Source organism: Caretta caretta, chromosome 5 (assembly GCF_965140235.1).
Source record: "Caretta caretta isolate rCarCar2 chromosome 5, rCarCar1.hap1, whole genome shotgun sequence".
Taxonomy (NCBI): domain Eukaryota; kingdom Metazoa; phylum Chordata; order Testudines; family Cheloniidae; genus Caretta; species Caretta caretta.
In genome coordinates, this window is record NC_134210.1 from 134,008,282 (window position 1) to 134,032,317 (window position 24,036).

General features: G+C 41.3%; 1 protein-coding gene across 1 annotated transcript in view; it reads left to right on the top strand.

The window, feature by feature from the left end:
• Positions 1 to 24,036, top strand: part of TMEM38B (transmembrane protein 38B) — a 51,070-nt gene that overhangs the window by 14,260 nt on the left and 12,774 nt on the right. The window contains exons 2-3 of the mRNA XM_048850678.2: positions 7,593 to 7,749; positions 18,252 to 18,436. Of these exons, the coding sequence (XP_048706635.1) occupies positions 7,593 to 7,749; positions 18,252 to 18,436 (342 nt within the window). The remainder of the gene's footprint in view (positions 1 to 7,592; positions 7,750 to 18,251; positions 18,437 to 24,036) is intronic.

Below are 24,036 nucleotides of genomic sequence, written 5' to 3' on the forward strand. Positions count from 1 at the left end.
TTTTTTGGTTGAAGAATTGCGACTTTTAGGTCTGTAATTGAGTGTCCAGGGCAGTTGAAGTGTTCTTCAACTGGTTTTTGAATGTTATAATTCTTGGTGTCTGATTTGCGTCCATTTAGTCTTTTGTGTAGAGACTGTCCAGTTTGGCCAATGTACATGGCAGAGGGGCATTGCTGGCACATGGTGGCATATATCACATTGGTAGGCGTGCAGGTGAACGAGCCCCTGATGATGTGGCTGATGTGATTAGGTTCTATAATGGTATCCCTTGAATAGATATGTGGACACAGTTGGCAACGGGCTTTGTTGCAAGGATAGGTTCCTGGGTTAGTGGTTCTGTTGTGTGGTGTGTGGTTGCTGGTGAGTATTTGCTTCAGGCTGGGGGGGCTGTCTGTATGCAAGGACTGGCCTGTCTCCCAAGATCTGTGAGAGTGAGGGATTGTCCTTCAGGATAGGTTGTAGATCCTTGATGATGTGCTGGAGAGGTTTGAGTTGGGGGCTGAAGGTGATGGCTAGTGGCGTTCTGTTACTTTCTTTGTTGGGCCTGTCCTGTAGTAGGTGACTTCTGGGTACTCTTCTGGCTCTGTCAGTCTGTTTCTTCACTTCAGCAGGTGGGTATTATAGTTTTAAGAACACTTGATAGCGATCTTGTGTTTGTCTTTGTCTGAGGGATTGGAGCAAATGCAGTCACATCTTCGAGCTTGGCTGTAGGTGATGGATCATATGATGTGGTTTGGATGAAAGCTGAAGGCATGTAGATAAGTATAGCGGTCAGTAGGTTTCCGGTATAGGGTGGTGGTTATGTGACCATCACTTATTAGCACTGTAGTGTCCAGGAAGTGGATCTCTTGTGTGGACTGGTCCAGGCTGAGGTTGATGGTGGGGTGGAAATTGTTGAAATCATGGTGGAATTCCTCAAGGGCTTCTTTTCCATGGGTCCAGATGATGAAGATGTCATCAATGTAGCGCAAGTAGAGTAGGAGCGTCACTACATTGATGACATCTTCATCATCTAGATCCATGGAAAAGAAGCCCTTGAGGAATTCCTCCATGATTTCTAGTGCATGCCATGAATTCTAACAGTACAAGAAATACTAGTTCAGACAAACTGTTCTGTAGTCTCCTATACAAATGAAGCTTTGTTTCCCTCAGGGTTTTAGGAAAGTTTGGGAGTAAATGACTTCGAAAGTGCAAAATTATGTAGTAGGGTGGAGAGGATTCCATTGCTGCTTCTTTTTCTGTTGAATGTAGCTATCATTTTTCCCTCTCCAGGCCTCCTTTATTCCAAATGTACTTTTAGGTTAGATGCCGTTCTGAACAAACTGTTGTATGGTAGGTTGTGTTTATCAGATCACTTTCATTGTTGAAGTGTGAACACCTGTCACTGCAGCTGATCTTTCTGCTTTGTCTTGTCGCATGTTTTTTCTTCTCTGCAACCTTTTTGTCTTTTCCACTTTGCATTTTTTTCTCCCTCTCCCTGCTGCTTATTTTGCTTCGGGATGTCTGTAGGATCAGCAACTAAAAGTGCATCTCTGTCAGTTTCTCATTGCAGTTCATGCTGTCTTGAAAGTGATATAGCTAGCTGGTGGTCTGTCACCCGTTGTGCATCTATATAGGCTGCAGGCAGACAACTGGTTGGGAAGCGTGATTTGGTGTTAACTATATGTGTGTAGACTTGGCAGACACTAGCTCTGTGTTTGTGAGAATGGGGGGAGATTGGTGAATGCTTTCTAGGGTTTACTTGAGCTAGAGGCTGTGAATTTAGTGGGGCTTATGGGAGCAAAATAGGTTTCACATGCTGTTTTGTGCTTTGGAAGTGGCAGACTTTAAGAACAGAAGAACCACCATACTGGATCAGACCAATGATCCATCTAGCTCAGTATCCTGTCTTCTGACAGTGGCAAATGCCAGGTGCTTCAGAGGGAATGAACAGAACAGGCAAACAGTGCGTGATCCATCTCCTGTCGTCCATTCTCAGCTTCTGCAGTCAGTCTAGGGACACCTAGAGCATGGGGTTGCAGCCCTGCCAGCGTGGCTAATACCCATTGATGGACCTATCCTCCATGAACTTATTCTTTTTCAAACCCTGGTATAGTTCTGGCCTTTACAACATCCCCTGCAACGAGTTCCACAAGGTGACCATATGTTGTGTGAAGCAGTGTTTCCTTTTGTTTGTTATAAACCTGCTGCCTATTAATTTCATTGGGTGACTCCTGGTTCTTGTGTTATGTGAAGGAGTAAATAATACTTCCTTATCTACTTTCTCCACACCATTCATGAGTGATAAAGGTCTATAAAATATCCCCTTAGTCATCTCTCTTCCAAGCTGAAAAGTCCTAGTCTTATTAATCTCTCCTCATGTGGAAGCTGTTCCATACCCTTAATAATTTTTGTTGCCCTTCTCTGTACTTTTTCCAATTATAATATGCTGTATCTTTTTTGAGATGGGACCACCAAAACTAACTTCAGTAGATTAAGGATTCCTTTATTAGGAAAGCCTCTCTTAAGCCTGCACCACTCAGATGTCCGGCATTCCAGGATCTGGAAGAAAAACTCCATTACTTCAGTAGTTTGGGAAGTATCAGGAGAGGGAAATGATGGTATGCAGTCATTAAAATGTTGATGTTACCAGATTACTGGTCCCTGAATATTTCAGCTTCTGGAAGAGAGGTTGGGAGACTATTTTATAAGAGTATCAACACCTAAGTTAATGTGCTTTGGAGTACGTCTACAGTACGAAATTATTTAGAAATTATTCTATTCGAATTTTTGGAAGCTATTTTATATTTATGTATTTTATGCATTTATACAGTCCCCACTAAAGCACGTGAATCCAGCAGATTGCGTCCAGAGTACCAAGGCTAGCATTGAATGTCAGAGCGGTGCACTGTGGGTAGCTATCCCACAGTTCCTGCAGTCCCCGCCGCCCATTGAAATTCTGGGTTAAGCTCCCAGTACATGATGGGGCAAAATCATTCTTGCGGGTGTTTCTGGGTGTGTGTCGTCAGAAAGCTACGGCAGACAATCGTTTTGCACCTTTTTGGCGTGCAGACACCATACTGCTTTCAGCAGATGGTGCACCACTGCTCTCCTGCTACTATGAGTCCACCTCTCCAACTCAGCTGTGCTTGGCCATCGTGAGCCGAGCAGCACAGCTTCTGTCACCAGCTCTGCTCTCCTGCTATTGCCACGCTTCCGAGCTTCTCCATGTTGTCTGTCCTGGGCTCCCACCTCCATGAAAGCCACACAAGACAGCCCTTTTCAGCCGTTGTTTGGCTACTGTGAACCGAACAGCACAGCTTCTGCTGCCACTCTGCTCTCCTACATTTCACGCCCTTTTTCCAGGATTACCCGTGCAGACGCCATAGCCATGGAGCCCGATCAGAGCTCTGCTGCAGTTTTGACCATTGTAAATACCTCGTGCATTATCCAGCAGTATGTGCAGTACCTGCAAAACCGGGCGAGGAATCGATGACAGCGCCATTACTATACTGATGAGGACATGGACACAGACGTTTCTAGAAGCACGGCATGCGGCGATTGGGAGATCATGGTGCTGTTGGGCCAGGTTCATGCTGTGGAATGCCGATTCTGGGCCCGGGAAACAAACGCAGACTGGTGGGACCACATGGTGTTGCAGGCATGGGATGATTCCTAGTGACTGAGAAACTTTCGTATGCATAGGGCCACTTTCATGGAACTTAGTGACTTGCTGTCCCCTGCCCTGAAGCGCAAAGACACTAAAATGAGAGCAGCCCTCACAGTTGAGAAGCAAATGGCCATAGCCCTGTGGAAGCTTGCAATGTGCAACAGCTAGCCAGACAACAGGGTGATTAGAAGAGCGCAGCAGGGCATGCTGCACATCAGAGAAGCTTTGAAAGCCAGTTTCATGACTGGCCAGGGTACGGTGTGAGAGTTGTTTGTTTCTCTTAGTTACCCGCATATATATATATATATATATAGAAAGGAAATAAAGTCACAATTGTTTAAAAACCATTCTTTATTATTTGTTGCATAAAACATTGAGAGAAATCAGAAGCTAGATGGGGGAGGGGGAGTATTGGTTTAGGGGGGTGGAGGAGGAGGGAAGGACAAGTCCAGAAACCAAATCAAAATTTAGGATATGCCAGCTTTCTGCTGCTTGTGCAATCCTCTGGGGTTGACTGTGTGGGTCCCCGTATCCTGCCCCCACCGTGTTCTTGGGCGTCTGGGTGAGGAGGCTATGGAACTTGGGGAGGAGGGAGGGTGGTTATTCAGGGGCTGCAGGTCAGTCTGTGGTCTTGCTGCCTTTCCTGCATTAGATCCACCATATGGCGGAGCATGTCAGTTTGTTCCCGCATGAGCTTGACCATAGCATCCTGTCTGCTCTCATCGCATGCATCCCTCCTGTCTTCGTATTCATGTAACGCTTTAAGCGACTCCGCAATTGTTTGCCTCCACACATTCAACTGGGCCCTATCAGTGCAGGAGGACTGCATGAGCCCAGCAAACATGTTCTCCGAAGTTCATTTTTTCCGCCTTCTAATCTGGACCAGCCCCTGGGACGGAGTGGATAGGGGCTGCATTGAAACATTTGCACCTGCTGCAGGAGGAGAAAAAGGGAGAGTAGTATTTTAAAAGATACATATTAGAGAACAAAGGGGACACTGTTTCTCAGTGAAACAGGCAATTCATAGTACACAGCACATATTCTTTCTGTACAAGGTCTCATTTTGCCTCCTATACTGAAGTGCCTACCACTTGGGTGTGAGTAAGCCATCACATGCGCCAGGCAACAGAATTCAGCTTGCAAGCAGCCCATGGGCTCTCTGGGAAGATTGCTTCACACAACACCCTGCCCCCCGCACCCCCCCCCCCCACTGCGGGGCTCTGATGACGGTCTGAGCAGGGATGAGCCCTGTAAACTAAATGTGAACAGCCCAGCATGGCTGGGTTTCCCCCCACTACATGGCTCCGATCAAGCTCTCACTCACCAGAAGTGCCTTCTCCAGGGTCATGGTCCGGGAGCATGCTTTGGGAGTAGGGGGAGGCTATTGGCTCCAGCGTTAAGAATAGTTCCTAGCTAGGGGGCAGAACTGATTCTCCACTTGCCGTCTGTGCACTGTTGTTGTCCTCTTCCTCTTCGTCCTCCAAAAACTCACCCTCCTCGCTCCGTGCTACTCTCCTCCCCCCCATCCCCTTGCAAGTGTCCACGAGACAATGGTGGGGTAGTGGTGTTGTCACCGCCCCCCCCCCCCCCGTAATTGCTTGCAGCTCGTGGTAGAAGCGGCATGTATGGGGCTGTGACCCAGAGCCCCCGTTCGCCTCCCTGGCTTTTTGGTATGCTTGCCTGAGCTCCTTGATTGATGTACGACACTGTTCTGTGTCCCTGGAGTAGCCTCTTTCTGTCATGGCCCTGGAGATTTTAGCATATGTAGTTGCGTTCCTTTTTTCAGAGCGTAGTCTGCCATAACAGATACATCTCCCCAACATGCAGTGAGATCCAGTACCTCCTGTTCGGACCATGCTGGAGCTCGTCCGCAAATCCGGGACTGCATGGTTGCCTGTGATGGTGGACTGTGCTGATGGTCACCTGTGCTGATGGTGACCAAACAGGAAATTCAAAAGTTCCCGGGGCTTTTACTACCTACCTGGCTAGTGCGTCGGCGTTCAGAGCGTTGTCCAGAGCGGTCACAAGGGAGCATTCTGGGATAGCCCCTGGAGGCTGGTTTGGTCGTGTGGACGGAACCAGTTTTATTTAGAGGTAACTCGGCTAATTCCACATACTGTAGTCCAGGCCTTAGTGTCTTGTTTCAGCAGGCATTCTTGATGCTTCAAGATCTGCCTTGCACTTTGGTGCTGGGTAACTTTTTTGTCTTGTCATACACCCATTGTCTTCAGGGCGCATAAAGGATGCTGCTCATGGCTTTGAATTATGACAGTGAACTATATCTGTGAAGCAACCATGTTGGTGGTTGTGGTATCTCCCTTTAGTAGACCGTGTTGTGCAGGAATGTTACATTTGCTTGCAAATGTCATCTTAGCCACTAAAGAAATGTATGCAGTCATCATAAGAGGTTCCTAATTGCTTTTATGATGTCTGGATTAAACTAGTATGTCTGGCTCTGTGAGGTTTGAAGACATATCAGACCTTTTTATGTTTGACCTGGCAAGAGGGCAAATTAAGTTTAATTTTGTTTCTATTGAAGCTGCTCGTAGAACCAATCTAGGTCATCATAAAAGGAGGCATAAAGTTATTTAGTTTAGTCGTGACAAGAATTCAATGAGGAATTAATGAATGGCCTATTTTACCTAGGCAATTTGGTGACATGATGCCAAATGATATTCAGTGTAGTTAAGTGCAGGGTGGTTCATGTTGAAAGTAATAATTTGAACTAATCTCAGTAATAAGCTCTAAATGAGCTCTAGCTACTCATGAAAAAAGATCTTTGTCACTGTGAATAGTCCAGTGAAAACATCTGCACCATGCTCAGCAGGAGGCAGAAAAACAGGCAATGTTAGGTTGTATTAAGTGATTATAGTATATATTGAAAATATTCAGATCCAATTATATAAATTACTGGTGTGTATTGTTCAGTTTTGGTCACCTCATTTTAAAAAGTATATAATTAGAACTGGTTGAAAATGCAAAACCGTGTCAAGATTTGAAATGTCATCAAAATGTAACTTTGGAAAATTTGGCCAGCTCTAGATATATCAGAAATACAAAGGGTCTGGGGGGGAGAGGCAGGAATGACAATGATTAGAGGCATTGCAAGGTTTCTCAGTTTTAAAGTATATAGTTCATAGACGAGATGAATGCGAGGATATCAGATATAAAAGAATAAATGACGTATAAAAGGGCAGTCATTTTTATCCATTATAATAGAATAAGGGGACACACAAAAGGCTTTGAAAGATTTTAAACTGACTAAACCCCTTTTATGCAACATCGAATTAACCTATGGAACTTGTGGATGCAAGATGCTTGTGAAGCCAAGGATTAGCTATTAAAATGAATAGTAACATCCAGAGTAATGTTAAATAGGGTAAATATTTTTAAGGGTTAACTTTTCTTTCACCTTTCCCTGAAACATCTGTTACTAGCCACTGAAAGACTAGATATCAGGTGAGATGGATCACAGGACTTAATATACTAGGTCAGTCCAGTGTTACTGTAAGTGTCTCAACTTTCTGTTTCATTTGCACGGTGAAGATACTACCCCTTGTAAAGTGCTTTGGGATCTTCTTGTGAAAGGCACTGCTGAGTACAGTACAGAGCTTTGTTATTGCTGGTAGGTTTCATAGCAATATTTTGACAATCAAGGTCTCATGCACAGGTGTTTCTCTTTTCCTGATCTTTCCTTAGCAGGTTTGCCTTTTGAAGGGGATTGATGTGTAGAATTTTGCAGCATCGTTCATAATATTACCTGCTATTCAGTGCTTATCTTCAGTGATGTGTAAGCTTATCAAACAAACCAAGCCCGTGTCAAAATTATTTGAATGTTACTGATATTTTAAAAAAGTTTTAAAATTTGGTATGTTTGATACCTTCTTACTTGTCTTTTACAAATGTCATTTTCAGGTTGCCTTTTTACTTTGTTTTATTTCAGGAGCAGTGGAAGTGTCACGCCAGAGTCCGATTGCATGTTGGTTTAGTGCAATGCTTTACTGCTTTGGTGGGTCTGTTCTGTCTTCCTTGATGCTTGCAGAGCCTCCTGTAGGGTTCCTTGCAAACAGCACTAATGTCTTCCTGGCATCTTCAGTCTGGTAAGCATGCACACGAGTATAAAATAAGTACATTTGTTTTTAGTATTAGTAAAATCATACTTGTATTGTGTGCACACTTATAAAGTGTCGTGTCTATGCAACTGCTAGAGCACCACCGATAGTAAGCGACAGTGTGGTAACGGTAGCAAAAATCCTCCCTAGGTACAAAATCCCTGCTGTGGACACAGTCGGAGAGGCTTCAGAGTGAACGCTGATTGGAATTAATGGAAGCATCTTGCCTCTCTTGAGGGGGCAAGATTATCTTTCTTTCTCTGTCTTTGGAAGGCCCTCTCATGTAGGGCCATTCATTTGACTTAGGCGTTTTCTATTTATTATTGGCAAGTGGGTCAGTGGATAAGTCAGTCTCTTCAAAGTTTTGTAAAGAAACTAGAGGGGTAAGTTTGTCCAAAGCAGTGTTTATTATCATTACTTTTAAGAAGTAAGTTAATTTCTAGAAAGATGAGACATGAGGCCTGTCTATGTTTAAAGGATTTTGAGGTAGCTATTGAACATCCAGATTAAACCAAGAGGTAGGTGTTTTTCTGCTGCTAGAAAGTAGGGTTTGCTGGGACTGATTTCATCCCCTCTCCTTCAGCTTGTGCGTCCTGGCAGTGATCTGCTTTGTTTACTGCCAGATCCCAGCTTGACTTTATGAAACTAACAGGAGACGTGAGTCATTTTGGGAACGAAGGTGAGGGAAAAATTTACATGGACATCGGCAGCAAGTTTAATGGGAAGGCAGATAAGAAAGAGGCTGTGAATTGGCTTGCTGTGGGAAAGGGTTAGGTTCCAGATCTTGGGATTGAAGGGTGAAGGAGATCTTGTTTTGTTCCTAAGGGTCTGTCAATGCTGCAAAAAAGTATTAACTCAGGTTAGCTTGCTCGGATTAAAATAGCATTGAAGACATGGCAAATTAGGTTTTAATTTGGTTAACAGCTCAAATTAAAGCCTATAGGGAAGTCTGGGGTTGAATTTAAGCTGCTAACTCAAGTTAAAAGCAGAGTTGCTGTGTCTTACTGCTATTTTAACCCAGGTTCATTAATGAGAGTTAGCTAACCAAAGTTAAGAATGTACCTTTTATTTGTGGTATACCCAAAGAGTGGCTGCTGGGAGGAAGGCAGAGTTCCAGTAGAGAGGGGAGAGCAGAGGATCTATTCTTCTTTAGTATTTCAGTTCAGAACCTGATTCCTCAGTTTTCCAATAGTTAACCTATATTGTATATCTAAATTGCTGTGAGATGCATCATTATCAGATATGGGGTTTGAACCATTTTGTTGCTGAGGAATGCAGACCTTACTGGACCACTTTCAAGGAGAAAAAAAAAAAGTATCCTTTTACTTGTTTGGATTTTTGCAAAAGCTAAACCTTAACTTATAGCATCAATTTCTGTTCCTTAAAAAACTCTACCCCAATATAACTCAGTCCTCAGGAGACAAAAATATTTCACCGCATTATAAGTGAGACAGTGTTATATCGAACTTGCTTTGCCCCCCCCCCCCGTTCCTTGTTCCCTGACCGCCCCCTCCAGAGACCCCCAACTCAACCTCTCTGCTCCCTGTCCCCTGACTGCTCCGATCCCTATCCACACCCCTGCCCCCTGACAGGCACTCACCGGCAGTGGCGGGAAGCAGAGCAACATGGCCCCAGCCTGCTCCACCCTGCTACCTCCCATCCGTGGTGCTCCGCTTCCCACCGCTAGTGAGTGCGGGGGTTCAGGAAAGGATGCCCCCTGTACTCACCGGCGGCGGGAAGCGGAGCACTGTGGCTGGGAGCTGGTGGAGTGGAGAGGGCTGGGGCCAGGCTACTCTGCTTCTGCCGGTGAGTGCAGGGGGGGATCCCTTCTCCCAAGCCCCCTCCCCCAAGCAACATAGCTGGGGCTGGGCTGAGGGAAGCGGAGCGGGCTGCTCCCGGCCCCCTGCTAATCCCCTGGGCCACTCTGGGACTACGGGGCCCCCAAAAGTGCCCCCCCACAGTTCCTGCCTCCCAGACCGGGAGTGGAGGAGAGCCCCTGACCGCCCCCGAGACCCTCTGCCCCTTACCCAAACCCCCCGGCCCGGCACCCTTAACACGCTGCTCAGAGCAGCATGTCGGAGCTTTACTGCGTTGCACGCGAACCTGCGTTATATCGGGTCGCATTATATCTGGGTAGAGGTGTAGTTGACATTGCAGACAATCATCAGCAAAATACACTTAATCTTCTGGGGGCCTAATGCAAGTTTCATTTAAACTTTGGAACAAGAAATGGATTGGAACCTTTCACAAATTATAAAATGGCACTAGTTACTTTAAATGGCACTGACCCCCTTCCCACCCCCCCCAGTTGGTAAGGCAACTCCCATCTTTTCATGTGCTATAATATATGTTCTGCTTACTGTATTTTTCACTCCATGCATCTGATGAAGTGGGTTTTAGCCCATGAAAGCTTATGCCCAAATACATTTTTAGTCTTCAAGGTGCCACAAGGACTCCTAGTTTTTGCTGATACAGACTAACATGGCTACCCCTCTGAAACCTTTAAGAAAAGTGCACTTTCTAAATGTATTTTTTTTTAAATAAAACTTGGAAAGCACAATATTTGTATATGGAAATGATAAACTGCTACTGGACAGCAAAATTTAAATCCTAATCCTATTTTCTGGAGAACTTTAAAAACTTGTGACTATTTAGAGTCTGATTTAATTAACATGGTCTGGCTACTTCACAACCAAAGAGCCAGATGACCCTTGGAATCAATTTAATGGGGTTTGTGTTGGCTTCTGAGACTTTTTTGTTTTGTTTACCCTTGGCTTTCTTTAATTACCATACGATGTAGTGAAACTTTGTCCCATATACCTACTTGTGGTAAATGAGGCTTTTTAAAAACAACTAACAAAATCATCCAAAGCACAGGACTTGGTGGTGATGGGGGACTTCAACTACCCAGACATCTGTTGGGAACATAATACAGCAGGGCACAGATTGTCCAAGTTCTTGGAATGTATTGGAGGTAACTTTTTATTTCAGAAGATGGAGAAAGCAACAAGGGGAGAGATTGTTCTAGATTTGATTTTGACAAATAGGGAGGAACTGGTTGAGAATTTGAAAGTGGAAGGCAGTTTAGCAGATTATGAAATGGTAGACTTCATGATTCTAAGGAATGGTAGGAGGGAAAACAGCACAATAAAGATAATGGATTTCAAGAAGGCAGACTTTTGCAAACTCGGAGTTGGTAGTTAAGATTGCATGGGAAGCAAGTTCAAGGGGAAAACAGTTTGAGAGAGTTGGCCCTTTTCAGAGAGACAGTTTGCTCTTGTGCCCTTAGCAATGTCTCACTGCGTAGAAAAGGAAGTCTGGCAAGAGACCACCCTGGCTTAGCCAGGAGATCTTCAATGATCTGAAACTCAAAAAGAGTCCTACAAAAAGTGGAAACAAGGTCAAATTACAAAATCAGAATAAAAACAAATAATGCAAGTATGTAGGGACAAAATTAGAAAGGCCAAGGCACAAAATGAGATTAAACAAGCTAGAGACATAAAGGATAACAAGAAATCATTGTACAATACATTAAAAGCAAGAGGAAAACCAAGGACACAGCAGGCCCATTACTCAATGAAAAGGGAAACAGAAAATGTGGAAATGGCAGAAGTGCTAAATGACATTTTTGTTTTTTTCACCAAAAAGGTTGGTTAGCGATTGGACATCTAACATTGTGAATGCCAGTGAAAATGAGGTATCATCAGAGGCTAAAATAGGGAAAGAACAAGTTAAAAATTACTTAGACAAGTTAGATGTCTTCAAGTCGCCAGAGCCTGATGAAATACATCCTAGAATACTCAAGGAGCTGACTGAGGAGATATTTGAGCCATTAGCGATTATCTTTGAAAAGTTACGGAAGACAGGAGAGATTCCAGAGGACTGGAAAAGGGCAAATACAGGAAATAAGAACAACCTGAGGAATTACAGACCAGTCAGATGAACTTCTTTACCCAGAAAGATAATGGAGTAAATAATTAAGCAATCACTTTGCAGACAGCTAGAAGATAATAGAGTGATAAGTAACCGGCAGCATGGATTTGTCAAGAACAAATTATGGCAAACCAACCTAATAGTTTTCTTTTACAGGATAACAAGCTTTGTGGATGAGGGAAGTGGTATTTGTGATATCTTGACTTTAGTAAGTCTTTAGATACTGTCTCACATGACCTTCGCATAAACAAATTGGGAAATACAACCGAGGCGAAATTACTATAAAGCGGGTGCATAACTGGTTGGAAAACCATTCACAGAGAGTAGTTATCAGACGTTCACAGTGAAGCTGGAAGGGCATATCAAGTGAGGTCCCACAGGGACCAGTTCTGGGTCCGGTTCTGTTTAATATCTTCTTCATGATTTCAATAATAGCATAGAGAGAACACTTACAAAGTTTTGTGGATGATACCAAGCTGGGAAGGGTTGCAAGTGCTTTGGCGAATAGGATTATAACTCAAAGTGACCTGGACAAACTGGAGAAGTGATATGAAGGAAATAGGATGAAATTCAATAAGGACAGTTGCAAAGAACTCCACTTAGGAAGGAACAATCAGTTGCACACATACAAAATGGGAAATAACTGCCTACGAAGGAGTACTGTGGAAAGGGATCTGGGGGTCATAGCGGACCACAAGCTAAATATTAGTCAACGGTGAACACTGTTGCGCCCCCCCCCCCCCCCCAAAAAAAAAAAAGCGAACATCATTCTGGGATGTATTAGCAGGAGTGTTGTAAATAAGACATGAGAAGTAATTCTTCCACTCTACTCCGTGCTGATTAGGCCTCAGCTGGAGTATTGTGTCCAGTTCTGGGCACCACATTTCAGGAAAGATGTGGACAAATTGGAGGAAGTCCAGAGAAGAGCAACAAAAATTATTAAAGGTCTAGAAAACATGATATATGAGGGAAGATTGAAAACATTGGGTTTGTTTAGTCTGGAGAAGAGAAGACTGAGAGGGGACATAAGTTTTCAAGTCCATAATAGGTTGTTACAAGGACGAGGGAGATAAATTGTTCTCCTTAACCTCTGAGGATAGGACAAGAAGCAATGGACTTAAATTGAAGCAAGGGCGGTTTAGGTTGTGGTTGGACATTAGGAAAAACTTCCTAACTGTCAGGGTAGTTAAGCACTGAAATAGATTGCCTAGGGAGGTTGTGGAATCTCCATCTGTCAAGGTTCCTTCCCCACCCTGAACTCTAGGATACAGATGTGGGGACGTGCATGAAAACCTCCTAAGCTTACTTTTACCAGCTTAGGTTAAAACTTCCCCAAGGTACAAACTATTTTACCTTTTGCCCTTGTACTTTATCGCTGCCACCACCAAATGTCTAACCGGTATATTACTGGGAAAGAGTCCGTTTGGAAATGTCTTTCCCCTGAAAATCCTCTCAACCCTTACACCATCTTTCCTGGGGAAGGCTTGATAAAAATCCTCACCAATTTGCATACGTGAACACAGACCCAAACCCTTGGATCTTAAGAACAATGAAAAAGCAATCAGATTCTTAAAAGAAGAATTTCAATAGAAGAAAAAGTAAAAAAGAATCACTTCTGTAAAATCAGGATGGTAAATACCTTTATTTTAAAAAATTCGTACTCTTGCTGAATGAGATGCATAAAGGACGGATACCTGTTTGGGTGCATCCAGGGAAAACAGTAAAATGGTATGCAAACTGGAAAGAAATAGATAAATGTATATTCTGTAATCTTGAGTGTTACATGTGACTAGAATAGGTATACCTTTTTCACAAATGACTTTTTTTATGTTGACAATGCACCAAAAGATGTGAAAGAGCAAACACAACAGTATATAAACCAAATGTACTGTTAAATCAGACTTAAGTGAAAATGGTGTGTATTGCTCATGACTCAGTACAAACATTATGAAACCTTTAGAACTATTAGTTATGTAAAAAACCTGTCATTCTTGCTCACTACTAGAACTTTACATTGACTTATTATATGATTCCTATTTGGTCTTAAAGTAAAATAAAGCAGAATTCATACCTTAATATATAAACTGGTAATGTGACACTTTGTTTTCTCTATCTGGTAATTTAGGATCAATAACATTTTAAAACATTATGTGGCATAGCAACATCTACTGGTAGCTGTTGGTAGTTGCATAAAATAGTAGTGTTTGGAGGATAGTAGAAAATAACAAGAAGTAGAGAACTGTGGATGATTCTGCCATTGTTCCACAGAATGCTATGCACGGTCTAGTTTTTCAATAAACTATTTTATTCTGTTTTTGATATTGAAAATGTAAATACTATGCTTCATAATTACAGCACGAACACGAAACACCTAAAACTGGTAAAATCCATTTAGATTTCCCCACAATTTATGGGCTTTTTAATAACTTCCATTAATAAGTTAATTATTAAGCAGGCTGAGTAGTACAAAAATATTAAGGCAAATTAATCCCTTGGAGTAGAGAGGTGAAATTCCATTTACTGCAACACCTGCTTACAAAAGAATTAATTTTGTCCAGTGTAGATACTGTCACTCTACAGTAGTATTATATGACGGAACCACTAGCATGGGAGAATGCTGTGAAAGTAAAGGTTAGCAATTCAATATTCAGCTACAAATACTTTGCATATGTAGTTTGTAATTATTACACTGATCACTTACAAATGGCATAGTGAAACAAAATATTAAAATGTTCCCTTGGGCTGGATGGAGGAAACCATGAATTTTTATAAAATGGATTAAAAATACCTATAACACTTGCAATAGGTAGTGCTTGGCTTATTCATTAACAAATTCTTAAACATACGCACATACATGCAGATCAAGTGTCACTGAATTATTAATTTGATTTTAAAAAGATAACCATTTTGTGAAACTGAAGACTAATCTGAGCAGAACTCCTTGATTTTCAGTTGTTCATTGACCATTTAACATTCTTAACTTCAGTATTTTAGTTCAGTTGTGATTTTTATTTTGCATGACTGACCATAGTGGCATGCAGAGTTGCAGCCTTTTGCAGAACGCTTCAGGTTAAAAAAAGCCTTAGTACTGGATCGAACTCTTACCCCCAATATGTGACTACAATTTACCAATGGCCAGAGTTAATATATTCAATATCCAGAGATTTAATTGGCTATTGTAAATAGCAGTTGCACCATACAATCTGCCAGGTTTCAGAGTAGCAGCCGTGTTAGTCTGTATCTGCAAAAAGAAAAGGAGGACTTGTGGCACCTTAGAGATGAACAAATTTATTTGAGCATAAGCTTTCGTGAGCTACAGCTCACTTCATCGGATGTATGCAGTGGAAAATACAGTAGGGAGACTTTATATACACAGAGAGCATGAAACAATGGGTGTTACCATACACGCTGTAATGAGAGTGATCATGTAAGGTGAGCTATTACCAGCAGGGGGGAGAGGGGGTAGGGGGAAAAAATCCAAAACCTTTTTGTAGTGATAATTAAGGTGGGCCATTTCCAGCAGTTGACAAGAACGTGTGAGGAACAGTGGGCCGGGGGGGAATAAACATGGGGAAATAGTTTTACTTTGTGTAATGACACATCCACTCCCAGTCTTCATTCAAGCCTAAGTCAATGGTGTCCAGTTTGTAAATTAGTTCCAGTTCAGCAGTCTCTCATTGGAGTCTGTTTCTGAAGTTGTTTTTGTTGAAGAATTGCCACTTTTAGGTCTGTAATCGAGTGAGCAGAGAGATTGAAGTGTTCTCCGACTGATTTTTGAATGCTATAATTCTTGACATCTGATTTGTGTCCATTTAGTCTTTTACACAGAGACTGTCCGGTTTGGCCAATGTACATGGCAGAGGGGCATTGCTGGCACATGATGGCATCTATCACATTGGTAGATGTGCAGGTGAACGAGCCTCTGATAGTGTGGCTGATGTGATTAGGCCCTGTGATGGTGTCCCCTGAATAGATATGTGGGCACAGTTGGCAACGGGCTTTGTTGCAAGGATAGGTTCCTGGGTTAGTGTTTTTGTTGTGTGGAGTGTGGTTGCTGGTGAGTATTTGCTTCAGGTTGGGGGGCTGTCTGTATGCAAGGACTGGCCTGTCTCCCAAGATCTGTGAGGGTGATGGGTCGTCCTTCAGGATAGGTTGTAGATCCTTGATGATGATCAGACGTCAGGAATTATAACATTCAAAAACCAGTCGGAGAACTCTTCAGTCTCTCTGGTCACTCGATTACAGACCTAAAAGTTGCAATTCTTCAACTTCCCCCGTTCCTCACACGTTCTTGTCAACTCGAAATGGCCCACCTTAATTATCACTACAAAAGGTTTTTTTCCTCTCTCTCTCTCTCCTGCTGGTAATAGCTCACGTTACCTGACCACACTCGTTACAGCGTGTATGGTAACACCCATTGTTTCATGCTCTCTGTGTATATAAAATTTCCCCACTATATTTTCCACTGCATGCATATGATGAAGTGAGCTGTAGCTCACGAAAGCTTATGCTCAAATAAATTTGTTCGTCTCTAAGGTGCCACAAGTCCTCCCTTTCTTTTTGCGCATACAATCTGCATCTACACTGTCATGCACTGATGCATGATCAGTCTTTCTTATATACCATGGAACAATTAAGTTCAATAATTGCTTTCATATATAAGAGGGGGGGAAACAGATCACTAGTCAGTGCAAAAGAAAAAAGTGGATGCGGATGTGCTCTTATTTGAACAGTAATCACACAGTAGTGCAACTAGTGACATCTGTTGCACATAAGAAATGGGTTATTGTGCAGATGAAATCATACAAATTATTTTACTCAGTCCTTTCACGTCTCATTTTTAAAGGTTTAGATTATGCTAAAGTATCCTCAATCCTATGTTGCTATTCAGATATATTCAGTGATTGCATACAGTCACAGTCATAATTATTGAATCCAGAACTTCAATTCTGTTGTTTGGGAAAGGGCTTCTACTCTTGCACTGGAGGAAGGCATTCAAAACTATAGGGGGCAGATCCAGATTTTTTGAATATGTGCCTCAACAGTTTCAACTTCCCCGTCACTGTTTCCTCCCTTTTATTCCTCCTCTTCTCCCACTTGGGATTTCAAGGACATGGGTTTAATTCCTGCAAAGACCTAGATCCGCTCCTCTGCCAGCAAGTACCGAGCACAGCTTTCATGTGGCATTTTGTCTTCAGAATAGTCACAGGCAATGGTACTGGAATCCTATTTCATAAGTCTCAAGAAATAGGAAGATGTGATAGATCTTAGGCTTTGCAAGGAGGGTGCTTACTCCTTTCAGGGCCTAGCCAAAAGACTCGCTCCCCAGAAGAACTGAGTAGGGACAAAACGGAGTTCCACACACCAACTGTTTCTTGTCCTATTGTGTTGGAGCAGCTATACTGATTTCCAAGGGGCTAGGGCTGGGCTAAGGGTCTGCAGTTCACGTCCAGTACATGATTCCCCATCTTGAGCAGCAATGAAACTGTAAAGACTGATTTAAGTATACAGTCCACAACAATAGTGCACTCAGTTTAAGGCACTGGACCTATGACTGTGAATCAAACCCAGTTAAATAAAAAAAGGGTAGTATAATCTAAAAATGAAAAGGCTATGAAAGTAAAAGATATAAGATTTTTGTTACAATTTTGGTATTGTTATAAAAAGTAAATTGTTTGAACATGAGTGTCCGTGAATTGTTAAAACATGAGACTACAAAGGACCATCTTGAAGTCCAGTCCGCTTGGGGTGGAAATGGCAAGTGGGGTGAAAGAGCCCATTTTGGATAAATTGGAGCTCATGGCTGTAGAGTCCTTAAATTTTGAACACTGCATACCAGCGTTCTTCTTTTAAAGAAAACAACACCAGTTTGCTTAGCCCCATAATCTGAAAGTCCAAAAAGTTAAAAGCACTACTCACTGTAAGAAGTGAAATGTATTTGAAAATAGCTTTAAATCACAACTGGTATTGACTTTAACAAGGGATGGCAGTCTTGCTAAAGTTATATAATTTTGTGTCACTGGCAGTATGAGAGCCCTGTGTCTAAATATAAATGAATTCTCATTCTGCTCCAATACTGTTTTAACAATCCAAAGAAGCTCAAATGTTTATACAAAGTTTACTTTTTTTAAACAATAAACCAACATTCAAGCTGGATAGCAACTTAAGAGAGGAATCTTGGTGATCTATAAGCTTAAAGAAATGTGTTCCATTCCAAGAATGGGTTCAATTTGTTTTATTGTACTTTAAGGAAGCCTTGATAAACAATTTATGATGTTTGGGAATATATATTTTGTGTAATGACCTTATTTTAGGTGCTCAAATATCAGGTGATGGGTGCAGTATAAATACCCAGAAAGAGATTTAATGAGGTAAATTCTAAAAAGGGAATATTCTAATTTTCAGTTTGGACCTAAAGCACTAAAAGATATATGGAGTATAGGGATAATATTAAAGAACTCTTAGTTATACTCCAAAATTTATTTTTAAAAGCTGTTTTAGGAGTGTAACTTTGTTGCCAAGAGATTTTTAAATAGAAATTTTCTTCTAAATTTCAGGTATCTTGTATTTTTTTGTCCACATGACATAGTCTACCGATGCTTTTCCTTTCTGCCTCTTCGACTGATGGTTGCAGGAATGAAAGAAGTGACAAGGACTTGGAAAGTAACAGCTGGAATTGCACATGCAAACAGTCACTACAAAAATGCCTGGCTTATCATGGTAGCTGTTGGCTGGGCCAGAGGTAATGTGTAAAATCTCTTGTTCTGATGAATTGTGAAGTTTTAAAGTGGTATTTAAATTGTGAACCATGTGGTCTTAGCAATAACACCATGATCAAAGTGTGGGAGTGGTAGCCTTAAATTCAGACTGTTATCCCTCGAGGTATGTGTGTCTGTGCAGCAATTTCTCTGGTTAGATGAGGGATGGCATTGACTGGCTTTGGAGGGAACCGTGTCTAGCCCTTAGGAAGGAAGAAGCCTGTACTCATGTAAGTATCTTTAGGATTTGCTGGTTGATGACAAAAGGAATCAACAAGGCTACTATATAACTTGATCGTTATAATCATTAACTTTCCAATGGAACTGTTCTTACAGAAGTTGCGGTTCTATATAGCAGGATTGTTACTTTTCTAATTTTTTTGTATGTCCCAATACTTTAATCAGATAAAATTCCTCTAGTGTGTTCAATCTCATCTAATCGAGTTGTCTCCTAAATTAAATAAGTACAATATATTATATCTAGAAATGTATTGTGCACTTCAGAGCAGCAGTGTTTGCTTTACTTTTGTACTTTATATCCCACTACAGTAGACATCACTGGCTCAGCTCTGGCTTTACTTTTTTAGCTCTGCATTATAGTTTATTTCCACTCTGCTTGGGAGCCCACAGACACGTTAACAAAAGTAATTCTAACTTGTGTTGGGTTTCTTATAGAATTTACTGAACAGAGAGAGTGGCACATTCTTCTTATGCCTTATTTCCTCTACACTCTCACACACATACTTCTAGTAATCTTTGATTGTTTTCCCTATAATGGAAGTCTTCTAGATTTTATTTTGGGATGTGTGGACGCGCGCTTGCTCTCTCCCTCATATGTGTATGCCTATATATAAATTGCCATCTATGATCCTGGAAGAAAATGGATTCTCCTAAGAATGGCCATAATGGGTCAGACCAGTCGTCCTTCTAGCCCAGTGTCCTGTCTTCTGACATTGGCCACTGTCAGATGCTTCAGAGGCAATGAACAGACCAGGGCAATTAGTGACTGCTCCATCCCCTATTTTCCACTCCCAGTGTCTGGCAGTTAGAGGCTTAAAACACACAGAGCCTGGGGTTTCATCCCTGACCATTTTGGCTAATATCCATAGATGGACCTATCCTCAGTGAACTTACCTAATTCTTTTTTGAACCCAGTTAGTTTTGGCCTTCACAATATCCCCTGGCAGCAAGTTCCATAGCTTGACTCTGCATTGTGTGATGTAGAACTTCCTTTTGTTTGTTTTAAACCTGCTGCCTATTAATTTCATTGGGTGACCCCGGGTTCTTGTTCTATGTGAAGGGGTAAATAACACTTCCTTATTCACTTTCTCTGCACCAGTCACGGTTTTATAGACCTCTATCATATCCATCCTTAATCATCTCTTTTCCATGCTGAAAAGTCCCAGTCTTATTAATCTCTCCTCATATGGAAGTTGTTCCATACCCTTAATAATTTTTGTTGCCATTCTCTGTACCTATTCCAATTCTAATATATCTTTTTTGAGATGGGGTGACTAGAACTGCACACAGTATTCAAGGTGTAGCATATCATGGATTTATATAGTGTTACGCTTTTTGTCATTTTCTCTATCCCTTTCCTAATGGTTCCTAACATTCTGTTAGCTTTTTTGAGTGTCGCTGCACATTGAGCGGATGTTTTCAAAGAACTATCTACGAAGACTCCAGGATCTCTTCCTTGAGTGGTAACAGCTAATTTAGACCCTATCATTTTGTATGCATAGTTGGGATTATGTTTTCCAATGTGCATTACTTTGCATTTATCAACACTGAATTTCATCTGCCATTTTGTTGCCCAGTCACCCAGTTTTGTAAGAACCTTTTGTAACTATTTGTAGTCTGCTTTGGACTTAATTATCAGAATAATTTTGTATCAACTGCAAATTTTACCACCTCCCTGTTTACCCCCTTTTCCAGATCATTTGTGAATACGTTGAACAGCACTGGGCCCAATACAGACTCCTGGGGGATCCCACTATTTACTTCTCTCCATTCTGAAAACTAACCATTTATTTCTTCCCTTTGTTTCCTGTCTTTAACCAGTTACCGATCCATGACAGGACCTTCCCTCTTATCCCATGACTGCTTACTTTGCTTAAAAGCCTTTGGAGGGGCCTTGTCAAAGACTTTCTGAAAGTCCAAAACCCACTGGATCCCCCTTGTCCACATGTTTGTTTGACCCTTTCAAAAATTCTAATTGAGTAGTAAGGCATGATTTCCCTTTACAAAAGCCATGTTGGCTCTTCCCTAACAAATTATGTTCATCTATGTGTCTGGTAATTCTGTTCTTTACTATGCTTTCAACCAGTTTGCCTGGTACTGAAGTTAGGCCTGTAATTGCGAGGATTGTCTCTGGAGCACAGTTCCCTCTAAGCTGTGCACACGTGCGTGCGAACACAGATCCTAAACCCCATGCACATGGTGAAACACCATGCCCATAAAATTGCACAGAAGAAATTTTTTGCACGCACGGCCTGTCAAAAATTAGAGGGAACATTGCTCTGGACCCTTTTTAAAAAATTGACGTCACATTAGCTATTCTCCAGTCATCTGGTACAGAAGCTGATTTAAGTGATAGATTACATACCATGGTTTAGGTTTCAGAGTAGCAGCCATGTTAGTCTGTATCCACAAAAAGAAAAGGAGTACTTGTGGCACCTTAGAGACTAACAAATTTGAGCATAAGCTTTCAAGATCTTATGCTCAAATTTGTTAGTCTCTAAGGTGCCAGAAGTCCTGCTTTTCTTTATACCACAGTTAGTAGCTCTGCAATTTCATATTTGAGTTCCTTCAGAACTAATCAGTAAATACCATCTGGTCCTGGTGACTTATTACTGTTTAATTTTTTAGTTTGGTCCAAAACCAATTCTATAGATACCTCAATCTGGGACAGTTCCTCAGATTGGTCACCTACAAAGAAGAGCTCAGGAGTGGGTCTCTCCCACACATCCTCTGCAGTGAAGACCAATGCAAAGAATTCATGTAGCTTTTCCGTAATGGCCTTGTCTTCCTTTAGCACCTCGATCGTTCAGTGGCTTCACTGATTGATTGTTTGGCTGACTTGCTTCTGATCGTACTTAAAAAAACTAACAACAAAAAATATTTTATCTTTTGCTAGTAGCTCTTCAAAATCTTTTTTGGTCTGCCCAATTATACTTCCACACTTGATTTGCCAGAGTTTATGCTCATTTCTATTTTCCTCAGTAGGATTTGACTTCAAATTTTTAAAGGATGCCTTTTTGCCTCTAATCTCTTTTAATCTGTTTAGCCATAGTGGCACTTTTTTGGTCACCTTACTATTTTTTTTTTAATTAGGGGTATACATTTAATTTGAGCCTCTATTATAGTGTCTTGAACAAGTTTCCATGCAGCTTGCAGGCATTTTTTACTCTTGCGAATGTACCTTTTAATTTCTGTGTAACTAGCTTCCTCATTTTTGTGTAGTTCCTCTTTCCCTTGAAGTTAAATGCTACTGTAGTGGGCTTCTTTGATATTTTTCCCTCCCACAGGATGTTAAATTTGAATATATTATGGTTGCTATTACCGAATGGTTCAGCTATATTCACCTCTTGGATCAGATTGTGTGCTTCACTTAGGACTAAATAAAGAATTGTCTCTCCCCTTGTGGGTTTCAGGACTAGCTGCTCCAAGAAGCAGTCATTAATGGTGTCTACAAATTTGATCTCAGCATCCCATCTTGAGGTGACATGTATTCAGTCAGTATGGATATAGTTGAGATCTCCCATTATTACTGAGTTTTGTATTCTTGTAGCCTCTGTAATCGCTCTGAGCATTTCACAGTCACTATCGCTTTCCTGAGCAGATAGTCAGTAATATATTCCTACTGTTATTATTCAAGCATGAAATTTGTATCCATAGAGATTCTATGGTAGTCTTTGCTTTAAGATTTTTAGTATATTTGATTCTATGCTTGCTTTCACATACAGTGCCACTCCCCCACCTGTATAGCCTACATTTTCATTCCTATATATTTTGCACCCTGGTATTACTGTGTCCCATTGATTATCCTCATTTCACCAAGTTTCTGTGATGCCTATTATATCAATATCCTCATTTAATACCAGGTACTCAAGGTCACCCATCTTAGCATTTGTATAAGAGTACTTATAAAATTTGTCATTTTTTAATTGTCTGCCATTATGTGATGTAATTGAATGGGACTGTCTCTCAGTTGACTGCTTCTTTTCAATTCCTACCTGTGCTTTGTCAACTTCTGTCCTCTACTCTTTACTGGGATAGAGAATCCCTGTGACTAGAGCCTCCCTACAGGATGGTTCCATCTAAGCTGCATGCTCCTCCATACCTGTCAGCTTTCCCCAGTCCTTAGTTCAAAACCTCCTCAACAACATTTTTAATTTTACAAGCCAGCAATCTGGTTCTGTTTTAGTTTGGGTGGAGTCCACCCTTCCTGAATAGGCTTCTCCTTTCCAAAAAGGTTCTCCAGTTTTTATAAACCTCAAACCCTCCTCCCTGCACCCTCTCCCACACTGAATCTTTGTTTCCTGTTAGACAAGAATACAGTGTCTAAATTGTCAAGTGACAAATGACTTCGGTGTCTAAGCTTTGTGTACTCAACTTCAGGCACCTTAACGGGGCCTGATTTTCAGATGGCGGCTGCTTGGCAATCAGGTCTCTTTAAGGTGTCAGGGTCACCCATGTCACTAATCACTACTGAAAGTTTTAGACTATGTTCAAATCTGTACTTTAGGGGTCAGATCCTGCCCCCATTAAATAAAGGGAGTTTGCAGAGCCATAGGAGGAGCACACTGAACTGTGAGGGCTTGTCTACACTCAGGGTGGATTTGATTTAAATCACTAGTCAGGAAGACTCGATTTAATCATGGATTTCTACATAAAAGTGCACTCTTATTAGTTGTTATAACCTTAATATATAGTCTTCACAACTCAGAGATGGGTGTAGGTTTCATTTTTAGAAGCTACACACGATACATTTTTAAAGTGATTTATTTTGAAAACTTTTCAGATTAGTTTTACAGCTATATCAGAAAATGAAGGATTGTTTGGTTATTTCATTTACCAAAGGTAATTGAAGCAGATTTTTATGAAGTCATTGGGAGGTGAACGATCTCCAGTTCAACAGGTTAATCGTTAATATTTGGAGGATTTTCTTGCCATGCTGTATTGGGAGGAGAACATCACCAGACAGATATTTAAATTGTTTTATTTAACTAAAACAACAATGTTATGTATTCTGGATGTTTTTCTTCAACAGAAAACATTTTTATAATATAAAGTTTTATAAAATCAGGTTTGTTTTTGTTAAAATTGTTTTTAACTAAAATAGTTAAATGAAACTTTTTTAAAAAAACAAAACAAAACAAAAAATCAACTGTCTGCCAGGTCAGCATGAGAAACTTAAAATATTGGCTTCTGCAGCTAACTCTGTCGTCTTCACCTCCATTTTCCTGTTTGTTCATAATCTGGAAAAGAAAAACAAGCTTTCCTGCTTTTTCAGGTCCAAAACCATTTCTCAATTTGGAATGAATTAGTTCAAAGGAAGAAAATATTCTTTCTACACCGGCAG